At 35.5% G+C, this 14534-nt stretch overlaps 4 protein-coding genes across 4 annotated transcripts; 2 read left to right on the top strand and 2 right to left on the bottom strand.

Moving 5' to 3' along the window:
• The first annotated feature begins 113 nt into the window (after positions 1-113).
• On the top strand, positions 114-1232 carry LOC103850434 (serine/threonine-protein kinase BSK6-like). Its single transcript, XM_033283887.1, has 5 exons — positions 114-186; positions 261-346; positions 444-518; positions 581-736; positions 1074-1232. The coding sequence occupies exons 1-5, from the start codon at positions 114-116 to the stop codon at positions 1230-1232; spliced, it is 549 nt and encodes a 182-aa protein (XP_033139778.1).
• Positions 1233-2032: 800 nt separating this feature from the next.
• Positions 2033-2583, bottom strand: LOC103850432. The gene is made up of 2 exons (XM_009127185.3): positions 2422-2583; positions 2033-2334 (listed from the first exon to the last, which is right to left on the bottom strand). Exons 1-2 carry the CDS (start codon positions 2486-2488, stop codon positions 2174-2176), a joined length of 228 nt encoding a protein of 75 aa, XP_009125433.1. The 5' UTR covers positions 2489-2583; the 3' UTR covers positions 2033-2173.
• A 3145-nt stretch (positions 2584-5728) lies between these two features.
• On the top strand, positions 5729-7268 carry LOC103850431 (L-type lectin-domain containing receptor kinase VIII.2-like). Its single transcript, XM_009127184.2, has one exon. It carries the CDS (start codon positions 5969-5971, stop codon positions 7049-7051), a length of 1083 nt encoding a protein of 360 aa, XP_009125432.1. The 5' UTR covers positions 5729-5968; the 3' UTR covers positions 7052-7268.
• On the bottom strand, positions 7133-11679 carry LOC103850430 (protein FRIABLE 1). The gene is made up of 7 exons (XM_009127183.3): positions 9977-11679; positions 9817-9886; positions 9638-9708; positions 9475-9563; positions 9258-9390; positions 8470-9179; positions 7133-8383 (listed from the first exon to the last, which is right to left on the bottom strand). Exons 1-7 carry the CDS (start codon positions 10529-10531, stop codon positions 8122-8124), a joined length of 1890 nt encoding a protein of 629 aa, XP_009125431.1. The 5' UTR covers positions 10532-11679; the 3' UTR covers positions 7133-8121.
• Positions 11680-14534: the final 2855 nt, after the last annotated feature.

The following is a 14534-nucleotide window of genomic DNA, read 5'->3' as shown; positions in this document are numbered from 1 at the left end:
CCTTTTTCATGTTTTTTCTTCATCTGAGAAAACTAAGAAAAATCCTTTTATTTAAATCAAGATCTGCTTGATAACAACAGGTAGGCAATCCTAAACTTTATTTCTTTAGTCTCATGAAGAGTAGTCACAAAGGGAAGAATCATAGTACCAAGTTAGCATTTGCTCCTCCTGAATATTTGCACCTAGGTCCATAACCTTTTGATGTGTATGTCCATAAGAAAATAGCTTTAAAGATTTCCTCATAGAAACTTGTTTTTCAGGTATTTTGATACGTGAGAGCGTCACATATAGCTTTGGGACCTTGTTATTGGATCTTATGAGCGGTAGACATATTCCTCCAAACCATGTAAACAAAAATAGCATATTAGTTTTTGCATTTTGGACTGATTTTTATTTTATATATATATCTATATGACTATATATGTGTGTTGATGTTTGTGCAGGCGCTTGATTTGTTCCAAGGCAAAAACTATTTGGTGCTAATGGATTCAGCTCAGGATGGTCAGTTCTTTGATGAAGTAGTACCATAAAACTAGTAAAGATGAAATTTCCCCCTAAATAAAATCATATTAACTGACAGTCTGCGTCAAACAATCTGCCTGAAAAGACTAAACCTGTAACAGAGCCACTTAAGTTGACTCCCTTTGGAGATGCATGTTTGAGAGTAGATCTTTGTACCATACACGAACTACTCGAGAAACTCGGGTATGGAGAAGAAGATGGGGTCGCGCACATGGTATGTTAATGATTTTTTTGTATCTAAGGAAATGATCATTACTAGAAATTTGAGAGTGGATGTTGATGCTGATTCACATGAATATATTATGTACATATGTGCATACCATTTTTCATACATAAGCATGGAGGTGCAGCATTTCGTGCTAAAGATTTTGATACGGCCATTGAATTATTCACAGAGGTAAAGACACAAAATCATATAAAAGATGGAATCATCAAGAAACATAAACACACGATGAAAAGACGATTCATTCTTCTGTAGTTCATGACTGGAGCTCCTAGGGTTTCACCAATAGTATTGGCTAGAAGTTGTATGTGTTACCTAATGAGTGAAGTGTTCAGCGGAGGCTCTGAGCGAGGCGATGCAAGCGCAAGTAGGTTCACCGGAATGGCCAATCGCTCTTTACTTACAAGCCGTTTGTCTCTTTAAGCTAGATATGGAAGCTGAAGCTAAAGAAGCACTTAGATATGGCTCTGATCTTGAGCCTTATTAGAGTTTGTTAAAATAAATGTATATCAGAAATTGTGAATACACACATAAGCAATGTACTTTATACTATAGATTTTGTGAGCTACTATTTATTTATTTTCCAATCTAACTCCATTATGAATCCTTTTTATTATTGTATTGCAATTGTTTGGTATGATTGCACTCGTGCAAAAATCTAAAACAGGAAACAAATTCCACACAGAGCAAAAGAAAATAACGAAATAATCTTCTTGCTCATTGTTGTGAAGGCAAGTTAAAGTGAAAGAACCATGAGATTACAAATGCAGAGACCATACATGTTAAAAGAGTCTGAAGACGATACTTTGCTATGTTATCATGACAAGACTTGTGTTACAAGTAAACGTGAACTCTTGGATCAAGAGATTTAAAAAAACAAATTAAAAACATTAAGAGTCGGAAAATCTGAGGGACTGTGTTTTGGTTCGGTCTGTGGACTAAAGTGATGAAAGCATTAAAACATGCTTTAAAAGCTGATAATAAATTGATTGTACACTAATCCAAGTATTTTTTTGTGATTTGAGGTCATGTGTTTCGTGTTAATAAGCTTCTGAAATCTTAATCTGACCTTTGATTTCGTGTTAACGGTGAAGATTACATCACTCGCGTGGGAGGCACATGACAGAGCCTAACCAAGTGTCGTAAAGCGGCTGAGCTTTGGGACCACCGCCTTTTGGCTCTGTCTCCTCATACTTCTCTTTCACGTTACCATTCATTTCTTTCAAGACCATGGTAATCAGAAGAACTAAAGCCCATGAATGATAAAACTGAGTCTTGCAAGGCCCATATTTTCAAATTTTGTCAATTAGAATCCCAAAGAACACCAATAACAAGTCCATTTAGATGACAAATAAGGAAACTAATTAACATAGCGTACGAGACAAGAAAGTTAGTACAAGGAGTTACTGAAGCAGATAAGATTTGGTTTTAACCACCGTCTTGAGGTTGTGGAGGAGGAGAGGAACGAGGCTTCGGAATATAAGGATTCGAAGGGTTTCCATGCTCGATAGGACCTGGTTCGATCGAATGTTTTGCTGTCGGAGATGGATCCACTGGAAAGTTGTAGTCCTCCAAACCTAATTTCATTTCTGCCGTTTTCCCGCGTGATTATTAGTATCAAATTATTACAAACAGTGAACTAAAAAGAGTAGAACACACGAATAAAAGAAAGTTACCAGAAGAAACGAGTGAGACACAGAGGATTATGACAGCCAAAAGGAAGACAAATCCTGGTTTCTTCATCTTCTTGATACACAACAAAGATAGTTTTTTCTTTTGATAATAAAGAGACAGAGAGAGGGATGTGCATGAAATTGGTAGAAAAGGAGGAGGGCATGTGGATCACTGTGTCTTGAATGTGAAGTTGTGGGTTAAATCGAGAACAGAGTTATTGCTTTCTCTCTATTACAGCAGAGAGGAAGCCTCTCAAACAGCTCAAAGCTCATTCATTGGGCTATACTTTAATGCTCCTCCACTACTTTTCGTTTACGACACGTATCCCCATTTCTCTATCTGTATTAACAGCAACTTCTCATCGATTGTATTTGATCACCATTGATAGAAACGAGGAAGAAGAGTAGGAAGAAAAAGGAACTTAAACTCACAGGAAATCTTTAAGAAATTTTAGAGAGGGAAATGATGGATGTTTGAGTAAAGCGGACTCACTATTTTAATTTTTAACAAAATATAATAATTGTTGTGATTGTTGGTATAAAGAGAATTAATAGTAGTAATTGTATAATGGAGTATTAATGGTAACAGGCTAACAGCATACAAATGTTGTTATGAAATAGTACTACAGTATAGACAAAATAATTTTAAAGCCAAAAAAATATCACTACTATGTATTTTGGCGTTATTTCCCCTTAAGAAATACTAGAAGTTAATGCTATGACGTGACTTGAATTAGCAACATTAATGCTTCTAACATTTTCTACCACTCAAATTCTTTTATCTATTTTTTTTTGTCTTTCACGTTTTATTAATTTGATTATTAATGTTCTCGGCACCTTCAAAAAAAAAATCGTTTCTAAATATTACTCCCTAAAACATCATCTATTTTGAAACGAAAGAAGTATTTTATTGGTCGGCAAATAACTTTTAATTCATCACACACATATATGTTGGGAATGTTACTAAAAACGAAAAATATAGCTCCAACTCATGCATGTATTCTGTTGAACTTGTTTCCATTATATTATTCAAAAATTTGTGAAAAGGGTGTTATGACAAATGTCCAGCATTTGCTATTTCACCCTATTCACATCATTCATTTTCCATCTATAATTCACCTCTCTTTTTCTATAAAGATTTTTATTAGAACTTGAGACAAAAAAAAATTGTTAACAGCCGTTATAGCCCCATCGGCTAACTAGCATTTACACGTGAAAATATGGCCGATTTAGAATCCACTTGAAGCCCACGTATTCTTTGCCAATGAAGTCGATAAAATAGATGGCCCAAAATGAGAACTGCCGTGAACCCAAACGGAGCCGACGAGGTATAGGAGGTGAATCAATCAAATTATTAAGAGAAAGAGAATGAGATAATTATAAGAACGATAATCAGATTGGAGATTGTTGCATGTGATCTAGCCGCGGTTATGAAGAGAACTAGAGATGAAGCATTGCCGTAGCTTGCTACAGATGAACTTACAATACATCATTCTCACTTCTCAGTCATACACTGCTCATGGCACCATCAATATGTCGAGACACGCACATTATTCATTGTCATCCCCATACACACAAGTCATTCATACAGCTTCATCCAAAAAAAGAACATTAATGGTCCATGGTTTTTAAGTATTAAATTGGATGCACAAAGTGTCAGTGAGTACTTTTGTCAGTCTTTGAAGTAAATGCTGGCCTATTTATTTTTATTTATCTCGAATATTGAGTATCTCGTTTTTATTCTATGTATTCTTTTGTCAGTCTTTGAAGTAAATGCTGGCCAAAAAAGAATTTAACTATTTTGGACTATTCCTTTTTTCTTTATATATCTATTTTGGCCTATTCATTCACAATCAAGAATTTAATTATTGTTTCAATAATGTGCGCGGGTTTGTCTTTTCATAGACACATTGTAAATAAGAATAACTGAGGATTGTAGAGAGCAAATCAGTAACCAATGTAAAATAGTTATAAGTGACCAATGTAGCACTGATTTTATACCGTCTACTCACATTATTGTCTTTCTTAATTACTCTCTTTTTCAAAAGGATCCACGTTTAAACAAAATTATAAATTTCAAAAACAATAATTATATTTATTAATATTTTATTGATTGAAAGTGGTTGGAAATAGTTAGTTACAAAATAATTCATTGATAGTTAAATTTTAATATATTTTTAATATACGTGAAAAAATTTAAACATAATTTTTTGAACAGAAAGAGTATTCGACTGCATGTGAGGATGTATGAAAACTGTTTAAGCTAAAACACTACTCCATAATTCAACATTTAAAGTATCCCTCGAATAAATATAGTTGGATAATATATAAATGTTTTTTTGCTAAATTATATAATATATAAATGTTTCTTGAGCAAAGAATAAAAAAAAACCTCACAATTTCTCTCTAAACTCCTAGAAGAGACAATGAGCTACCTAAATGAGGAAGTGTTAAAGTCGAAGCCACTTCCATTTTTCCTTTCGACTTTCGAAGAAAAGATTCCATTGAAAAGATTCCATTGATTAGTTGATCAAAAAAAAAAAAAAAAGATTCCATTGATTAGTTGAAGATTCATTTTTGCATGGTTTAAATCAGTTGCAGAATGCTCTCTCAGAGTCATAGTATTTTCATAGTGATCGTTCAATCTCATAACGTCTGTCAACAACAATTCAAGCGTACATGCAATGATCTATCGTCTATGTATTTCACCTAGATCCTGAACTACAGCGGAGGAAACACTCTAGCTATCAGCTATGTAGAGCCCAATAGACAAGCCACCAGCAATTGAAATAGGCATTTTATTTGTTTTATTTTTAATTAATTCATAGCACTTTGAAATAAAGAAACTGGGTAACATAATCAATGGTTGCCCACTAATTAATCCATTTTAGTATTAGAGATTATGATATCCTTTTTAAATTCCATCTTTTGGTTTGCCAACAAATTCACCTTTATTATCTCAAACCCCACATTTTCTATTTCCCTTTCGTTTGTGGACAATAAATAATGATTTATTTTTGAACCAAAAGAATGATTGATTTTCCAATACCTAAATAACGCGATGACCTAATCTAAGTGCAACATATACACAAATCATGTGGATACTCTGAAAAAATCTTAGGAACAATTTAAATCATTCGTAAAGTATTTATCTCTCTTTTTGTTTTGCCTATAATTAAACGATTTGGCAATTTAGATTATATCGTAATTAAAGTATATAAAAAGGAGTGGGGCTAAATATTACAATCTAGAACATGGGGGCTACGGAAGAAAGGATATAAAAATAGTGGGGTGGGTATAAGAAGAGAGAGATAGCATTAATTGAATATTTCACTTACTCAGCAACCACCGAGAGAGAGAGAGAGAGAGGGAATCAAAGGTTCTTCTCCTCTCCTAGAAGAAGATGACTTTTAAATTCTATTTTAATTTCTCTTCCCCATCTGCTTCCCTTTCCTTTCTGCACACACCCACACACTCTCTCTGCTAATTAAATATTAAAAATTACCTCTTTCGAAGAAGAAGAACAGAGAGCTCCATTTCAGTTTCAGCTATGGCGTTTTTCAAAGCTCTAGCCTTTCTGCTCGTTTTAAACTTCGAGATTCACAAAACCACGGCTGCTGCTTCTGCAGACGCAGATTCCTCGTTTTCCTTTAACGGGTTTGCGAAATCTCCCGCCTTTGAGAAGAACATTGCTCTGTTTCGAGATTCGAAGCTCGTCAACGGCGGCGGTTCATCGATTCAGCTGACCGGCTCGGTGAGTCGGAGCGAAGGGCGAGTCCTTTACAAGAAACCCATCACACTACTCCAAGGTACTACTACTACTAAAGACAGAAACTTTTCAGGATCGTTCTCCACTAGCTTCTCCTTCTCAATGTCGTCCTCCTCCTCCAAAGAGATCGGTAGCGTGCTGGGTTTTGTAATGGTTCCTAGTGGTTTGGATCTTAGGTTGTTTGGTAGAAAGGACAACACTTCCTCTGGTCTAGGCTTTTTATTGCGAAACGAGGTTGTTGCTGTTGAGTTTGGTGTCTCCAAGAGAGGGAACCGTGTGGGGGTCTTAGTTGGTAGACCTGGATCCGCGAGAATTAGAAATTTATCATCTTTTGGTGGACATTTCGATGGAGGGAAGAAGTTGAGTTGCTGGATTGATTACGAGGCAAGTTCTAAGAGAATAGAGGTTCGTTTGAGTGTTTCTAATGCCTTGAAGCCTGTGGATCCGTTGGTGTCTTACTCGGTAGACTTGGCTAAGATATGGAAAGGAAAGAAGTTTATGGTGGGTTTGACATCTGCAAATGGAAACTCTTCCAAGCCGCATTATCTACACTCATGGAGCTTTAAGCTGAGACATCCTTCAATGAGGATTCACTCGCAGCCGCTTGATCCAAACGCAGTTTCCAAGACTGTTAAGGAGGTGGAGGTGAAGAAGAAGAAGAAGACGGTGGAAGTAAAGGGGAAGAAGAGAAAGTGTGTTTGGAGAATGCTTAGTGCATTGGTTCTAGGTGCGGTTTGTGGAACTTTAGGTGCCATGTTAGCGTTATATCTTTGGACAATGTGCGGTAATAGACGGTCAATGGCAGTGGTTCCTGAGGAATGTGCTACTGAAAAATCTGTTGTTGATGAAGAAGCCAAGAATTAGTTTGGTATTTTCTTAGATTGTTGTGTTTGTCTTTTGTGTTTGTTTGTAATGTACATTCTGGTGTCCTCCTTCCTCTTCTTCTGCTGTTTTGTTTTGTTTTTTTTGTTAGTTGCAGGTTTGGTGAGATGAGTTTTCACATGTAGAAGAATATTACAATATGTATTAGTTAAGATCTTGAAAATCTTGATCAATTTAATACAGTTGTCATCTTTTTTTCTTTTTTTTTCAAGTGAAGAAGACAAGAGGAGACGTGTGAGTGTATTGAAGGAAGGGTTTGTCCAAAAAAAGAAAGCCATTGGGTTTCTCGTGAGTTCAACAAAATGCATTTATAATCAGTTGCCCCTTTCAGACACCTTACTAGTTACTACTCTGTGTTGTTTCTGTGTCTTGACTGAGAAGAAAGTGAGAGGAGAGTAACAATGAAATGTGCATTGTCTCCAGTGGTCCCATTCCTCTATTTAGGGATTTAATGATTTCAGCAGAGTTCCATTGCTTCAAAATCACTGTGTTTAAAAAAATAATACTCAATTTGAGACTTTAGGTGCTGAATGTACATTCCAGTGAAAAGAGGGTCTGCTTAAAAGAAACAAGGACTTGGGAAAGATCTTCTGAAGACTAGAACTTCAATACTCCAGTTAATCCAGTTAATGAGAACCTAATCCGGTTAATGATAGCTTAAATACATTTTTAATGTATGCTTAATCAAATAAATAATAATAATTTTAATCAATTTTGATCAATATTAAAAATTATAATGTAAATATAAATCTTTATAAAATAAGATTTAAGATTATATCATAGGAAATGAACACCTTCGAACCTCAAATTTGAAATTCAGCAAACCTTAAAACATTGTTGTTCTTGAAGATGTTTTGAGCTATGATTCATATATTCTTATTTCTTATCTGGGAGAGATTTAGACCAAATATTTTATGTATCTCCAAGTTCCTAATACAATTAGAATTAACGTTTTAATAAACCTAATTACATAAAAACCAAAAAAAGGCCAAAACATGTGATTTCCTCGTGTAATTTAAGTAGTACCAATTTGAACACCTAAACACCTCCGGTTATCTCAGAGATTGTGCTCGTAAACTTGGTCTTTCAAACCGGTTCAGGCCGGTTTGTTTATCAGAAGTGTCACACAAGCAACCCGGAAGAGGGTTTGCATAAAAATTCTCCTCCAACTTGGGACTCAAGCCTGCCTTTCCTGGCCGTCTAAGATACGGAGCTCCTAATCTTTTACCATGTATTCTCTTAACCTCCGACGAGAAATCTTCCCAAGACATGAGCCCCGCATCGAACCGATCAATCAGTTTCACAAAGCTTAGCCTGAAAAAAAAAAACACACGCTAAAATGTCAAGTCTCAAGCGCAAGAAAAAAAAAGAATTACATGACGCAAGAAGCTGTACGGTACCTATCAGGATTAATTGTTTTTCTAAAACCTTCGAATCTACGATGACCCTGAACCGCTTTGGCCATGTTTCCATCGTAAGTATAAGCGAAAACATCGCTCTCGAGTGCTAAATTGTAATCAAGAGCAGCTAATCTGTTCTGGTATGGTTTTATAGTGGAAAGCTCTTCCTCTGTAGCTAACGTGGAGTGAAAGAAAACGTTTGGGAACTCTTGGTGGAATGCATTCATACTGTTTTGGCCGTAGATCTCTCCTGCGACAATGTAGATCTTCGTGGTCGAAGGGAACCCCATTGCCTTGAGGAACACGGCAGCTTCGCGCGGCGTCATGGGGCAGTTACCTTCGAGACGCTGTTCTGTACCGTTGATCACTTTTTCTTTCCAGTGCGGAATGCTATACCTCATCTTCTCAAGATCGATCGATTCCTCAGAGGTTAGACTGTGGTTGCATCCGGTAAACGCCAACATGTCTTTCTCGTACCTCAAGTGAAGAGCAAGGTAGGGTTCATTGTTTTCTCTAAGTCTTGAAGAGAGAACTTTGCTTAGATTCTCTATCTCTGGGGAGTAACGAAGAGCTTCATAGTTGGCCCTACATCTAAGCCGCTGGATCGAGGGAGGTGGGCTGTTGTTAGCTAGCCGAGAATCAGTGTGATTGAATACGATCACCTTATGCTTCTTCAGTAACTTTGTCATTGAGTTTCTGTAATAACTTGCCTGAGGAAACAGAGTTTTTAGTTAAAAATTATGAATAACCAAAAACTAATGATTTTTATTTATTTATTTGAGACTAACCTTGGACCAAGACACAGGATTCTTTTCAAGAGGCTTGATAGAAGCATATTCCTGGGGTAAATACTCGACAATGTCGACATCCTCTGCTAGTACTTTGATGAAATGCCTCCAGTCGAATATGTCCTTAAACGTGCTGAAAGCATAATAATAGAGAGATTAGTTAGATCATATTATTATGATCATGATGTTGAATTAATATATGATGATGATGGCTTACCTAGGATCACTCCAGAAAGATGAATGGTCAAGAAAAGGAAGAACAAGAGCAGCGTTCATTATTTTGGCGATTGCCACCATATCACATATCTGTCAAGAGACAAATAAAGTGAGGAATTGAGAAAAAATCTAGAGGCAGAAGACTTGAAGAAGAAGAGACTTACACCAGTTCTCATTTGATTCAAACCACCGTTGGCGTGAACAACAAGGTAACCATTGGTTTTCTTGATTGGTTCTAAACCAAAAAATCAAAAACAAGAACCGATCATTAGGTGTCTTAAATTTCTCAATTGATTCGATAGGTCAACCAGTACACGCAAGAAAAAGAAAAGAAAGAACTTACTTTGGTTCTTGGGCCGAGCTACGCATTTCTGATAGTTCCCAGTGTCTGGTTGATTCCAAATTTCTGGGATCTGTTACAAAAAAAAAAAAAAAAAAAAAGTACCAAAGCCAATATTAGTACACAGAATGTAAGAATGAACAGAACAGAACAGAACCGTAACATGTTTGAGAACTCGAGCGGAACTGGAAGAAGATTCTTCTTCTTTGATGATCTTCTCCATGTTACTTCTGGGATGGATCGAAACGACGAACTCGTGTTTCTCCACGTGTCTCCGTCGTCCGCCACCGCCACCGGAGAGAGCAACGACGAGGAAGAAAGTGACGACGAGGATTCCTAATATAGACAGAATCATACGGCCGAGATTGGTGGCGGATCTCACGTTCCGAGACATAGCAGCCGTCCATTGGGATTTGTTGTCGGCCATGAGCATCCACACGAGCCTGATTTTGCGGAGAGACAGAAACCGGACGAGGTAGTTGTGGTGCGAATCACTCTGACAACACGAAGATGATCCTCCTCCTCCTCCTTCGTCGCCGCTGCTGCTCGTGGCTTCTTCCTCGTCGCCGGGGAGGTAAACGACTGCTCCTCCTCCTCCTCCGGTGCTGACGTGGCAATGATCTTCTTGAGAATCTGTCACGCGACGTCTTGTCGTTGTTGCTGTTGGCGCCGCCGGTAACTGGCTGCTGCTCGACGGGACCGGAACGCGGACTGACATGTAACCGGTGAAAAACAGACGACTTTTTTAAAACCTTCCCGGAGAAAATAATTTTAAATAAATTACTTTTTTAGAATAATTGATCAGAGGAGAAAGGCTTTGGGGTCTCAATGAATCTCCATCAAAATCTAATTCTACGCGCGATCTCAGGAGGAGCAGACAAACAATCTCTCTCTAATTCTTCTGTTTCCTCTCTCTTTCTTTCTTTCCGATTATGTATAACACGGGTGCAGCTATATATATGTGCTTTGTATAGGAAAAATAAGTTTAAAAGTCGTTTTATTTGTCCAAATTATAAGTTGGTTTTGTTCTACTTTTTTTTTTACAAATTTCTTTATTCCACATTTAAACTGTTCGGTTATTAATCATTGGTGTACAACGGAATATATATAATTTTCAATAGTCATAATCTTATATCAGAATATTTTTCCTGATCATATATTTAAAATTTTATTTAAAACTTAGGATATATACAAGTCTAGAGATTCAATAAATCTTTAGAATTTATACTTTGAAATATTTGGTTTTTCTTAACTGTTGATAATGTCTAGAGATATACTAGTTGATAGTTACTGATTTCCAAGCTTTTCTAAATATCATATATTTTGTGCTTTTCAAAATATCATATATTTTGTTTTGTTGAAATTGATTAGCAGTTAATGTATCTTCCTAACTAGTACTCCTTCCCTTCTTTAAACATGCATATTCTAGAGAAAAAATTTGTTTCTAAAAGATTATTCTTTTACATTTTTAATGTATGTTTTAGTAACTAATTGCAAATTTCAAAAAACTTAATTGCACTAATTGTTTTTTATTGGCTTAAAATTATGTAAAGAAAATAAACACAAAAAATTATGCAAATTTAATGTGTTTTATTAAAATGTGTGAAAAAATTAGAGTATAGATCTTTAAGGAACAGAGGGAATAACATGTATAATTAGAAGCAATTGAACATCCCAATTATTTTGTCTTGTTACCGAAAGAGATATGCATAAGTTAATTGTTTAGAGGGGTTTTTGCCAAAACTAACCCACAACTTGATTTTAATTCCAAACCTATACCCAAACTTGAATCAAATGCAAAACTAACCTAAAAGCCTAGTGAAATTACAGCTCAGCCCCTTGTGACCAAACAAAAAAACAGAAGCCATTTTTACGAATATAGCCCCAGTAAATCGTCTGAGTCGTCTGAGATGTTGGAAGTCGTCTGGACGACTGAAGTGTAAGTCGTCTGGACGACTGAAGTGTAAGTCGTCTGGACGACTGAAGTGTAAGTCGTCTGGACGACTGAAGTGTAAGTCGTCTGGTACTAGTTTATTTTAAAAATAATTTATAAATCTTGTAAAAAAATATTTAGATGCGTAAAAAAATAAAATCAAGTAATTATAAACAGTTTTAACTGATATAAATTAAGATATGATAAAATTGATTTGTTTTGAAGATATATGAGTGGAAGTAGTGAATCATGAAATACTTTGGTTTAGGAGTTTGACAAACATATGTTGTAGTATTGTATGTATTGTTAGGGTTAGATTTTGGAAAACTAAAATGTTTTTTTCAAAAATTAGTTTTCACCTATATGTGTTTATTTCTGTGTATAGTAAACACTTTTCAAGTTTGATTTGGTTTTATGAAGTGTTTAATTAGATAATTAAGTTTAGGGGTTATGTTTAGGGTGTGGACGACTTATATTTCAGTCGTCTGTTAAATAATTTACCCGGACGACGTATATTTCAGTCGTCCAGACGACTTACTTGTAAGTCGTCTGGAAAGTCTTCTATTTTAGTTTCCCGCTAAAAATATTTAATTTCCCGCTAAAAATATTAAACTCTTCTGGACGACTTACATGTAAGTCGTCTGTTTTAATTTCTTCACCAGACGACTGAAATGTAAGTCGTCCAGGAAGTCGTCTGAGTCAAAAATATTTAATCTAATTGGATTTTTTGTCTCCCTATATAAAGAAAAATTTACACATTCTCTCTCATCCTCTCAAATGGCTGCAACAAAAATGTAATGTTCATCATTCTAAAACTCTCCAACCTCTCTCTAATCTCTTTGACTTGAAAACACCAAACTTTATATGAATTTTTCAGTTTTGTCTCATGTATTTCTTACTAATCTATCTCTTTTGCAGGTTTTTAATCAAATGGTACTCATCTTCCACTAATTTAGAGGTAGATCTATTAATTTTAGATATGTATTTTTGTGTGTTCTATAAATGTAGATTTATCTAATCTTCCACTCATTTTCTCTATTTTTAAGTCATTTGAACGTTTTTGAATATGCAGGTTTTTCAGATCTGGATTTGATGTGCAGGTTTTTCAGATCTGGAAGACTTCTGGGACGACTTACCTGTTAGTCGTCTGGAAGTCGTCTGGAAGTCATCTGGAAGTCTTCTGACAAAGTCGTCTGGACTTCCAGGAAGTCGTCTGGACTTCCAGGAAGTCGTCTGGACTTCCAGGAAGTCGTCTGGACTTCTAGGAAGTCGTCTGGATTTTTCTGAGCGTTTTGGTAAGTTCTTATGTCTGATTTTTCTTCATTTGGTAACTTCTTGTTGTATAAAGTTCTTACTTTTTTCCCAAACTAAAACTCTCCAAACCCACTCTAATCTCTTTGACTTGAAAACACCAAACTTTATATGAATTTTTCAATTTTGTCTCATGTCTTTGTTACTAATCTATTTTTTTTTGCAGGTTTTTAATTATTTGGTACTCATCTTCCACTAATTTAAAGGTAGATCTATTATTTTTAGATATGTATTTTTGTGTGTTCTGTAAAGGTAGATTTATATAATCTTCCACTCATTTTTTCTGTTTTTAAGCCATTTGAACGTTTTTGAATATGCAGATTTTTCAGATCTGGATTTAATATGCAGGTTTTTCAGATCTGGAAAACTTCTGGGACGACTTACTTGTTAGTCGTCTGGAAGTCATCTGGAAGTCGTCTGGAAGTCGTCTGGACTTCCTAAAAGTCGTCTGGACTTCCTGTAAAGTCGTCTGGAAGTCGTCTGAACTTCCTAAAAGTCTTCTGGCAAAGTCGTCTGAACTTCCTGGAAGTCGTCTGGACTTCTTAGAAGTCGTCTGAACTTCTTAAAAGTTGTCTGGTCTTGTCTACTCAAGTGGAATCCAAGCTTGTCTTTGTAGATGAATGATCTATAATAGTTTTGTTTGTGATCTGTTTTATGAATTGCATGTATACTCTTTTAGTTGTGAATTTTTTGTAAAATCAGTAATAATGTTTTCCAAGATGTATTAAATGTGCTAACAATGTGTTTACACATTTACAAATCAATGAAATAATAGACTTCAGTAGCCTTTTTCTTATCTTTGGATCTCTCATATGCAATAATAAACTCCAATGGCCTTTTTCTCATCTTAATAAACAAGAATGTTGGTAAGAGATGGAAACAAACAATAGTAACTAGTCAAAGCATATCATATTTTTTATAAGTTTGCATTGAAAAACTTAGTCAAATTTAGTAAAACTAAGGGAGAGAACATATTTTGTAAATATGAGTTTTACATATCTTGAAGTTACTTATCACTCTTAAAAATACAAGTTATTCATAAACTAACGTAGAAGACTTAAAAACTAGTGGAGAAGACGCGGACGACTTCAATCTAAGTTGTCTAGACGACTAAACTATATGTCGTCTGGTCAACGCAGAGGTTATTTTTGCAATTGACTTTGAAATCTGTTATTTCGGACGACTGAAAGTTAAGTCGTCTACTATTGTTTGGTTAAAAAAAACTCCAAAAAAGCTAGACGACTTACATTTCAGTCGTCAGAGGTTAGTTTTGCATTTGACTGGATTATTTCAGAAGTTTGACTTTTTGGACGACTTACGTTTCAGTCGTCTAGTGAAAATTAAAATAATAATATTTTTTTAAAAGTAGACGACTTAAAGTTAAGTCGTCATAGGTTAGTTTTGCAATTGAAAAAAAAAACTTCAAGATTTAATTATATACAGACGACTTATAATTCAGTCGTCCACGAGACGACTG

Source organism: Brassica rapa, chromosome A02 (genome assembly GCF_000309985.2).
Source record: "Brassica rapa cultivar Chiifu-401-42 chromosome A02, CAAS_Brap_v3.01, whole genome shotgun sequence".
NCBI lineage: Eukaryota > Viridiplantae > Streptophyta > Magnoliopsida > Brassicales > Brassicaceae > Brassica > Brassica rapa.
The sequence above is the reverse complement of the archived record's forward strand: the minus strand, read 5'-3'. Positions and strand labels throughout refer to the sequence as shown.

Coding starts and splice junctions, on each gene's coding strand:
- LOC103850434 (XM_033283887.1), top strand. CDS start 114: ATGAAGAGTAGTCACAAAGGGAAGAATCATAGTACCAAGTTAGCATTT. Junction 187..260: donor TCCTGAATATTTGCACCTAG/GTCCATAACCTT, acceptor CTTGTTTTTCAG/GTATTTTGATACGTGAGAGC. Junction 737..1,073: donor AAGATGGGGTCGCGCACATG/GTATGTTAATGA, acceptor TAATGAGTGAAG/TGTTCAGCGGAGGCTCTGAG.
- LOC103850432 (XM_009127185.3), bottom strand. CDS start 2,488: ATGAAGAAACCAGGATTTGTCTTCCTTTTGGCTGTCATAATCCTCTGT. Junction 2,335..2,421: donor TGTCTCACTCGTTTCTTCTG/GTAACTTTCTTT, acceptor GGAAAACGGCAG/AAATGAAATTAGGTTTGGAG.
- LOC103850431 (XM_009127184.2), top strand. CDS start 5,969: ATGGCGTTTTTCAAAGCTCTAGCCTTTCTGCTCGTTTTAAACTTCGAG.
- LOC103850430 (XM_009127183.3), bottom strand. CDS start 10,531: ATGTCAGTCCGCGTTCCGGTCCCGTCGAGCAGCAGCCAGTTACCGGCG. Junction 9,564..9,637: donor TGAATCAAATGAGAACTGGT/GTAAGTCTCTTC, acceptor GTCTCTTGACAG/ATATGTGATATGGTGGCAAT. Junction 9,180..9,257: donor ATCCTGTGTCTTGGTCCAAG/GTTAGTCTCAAA, acceptor CTGTTTCCTCAG/GCAAGTTATTACAGAAACTC.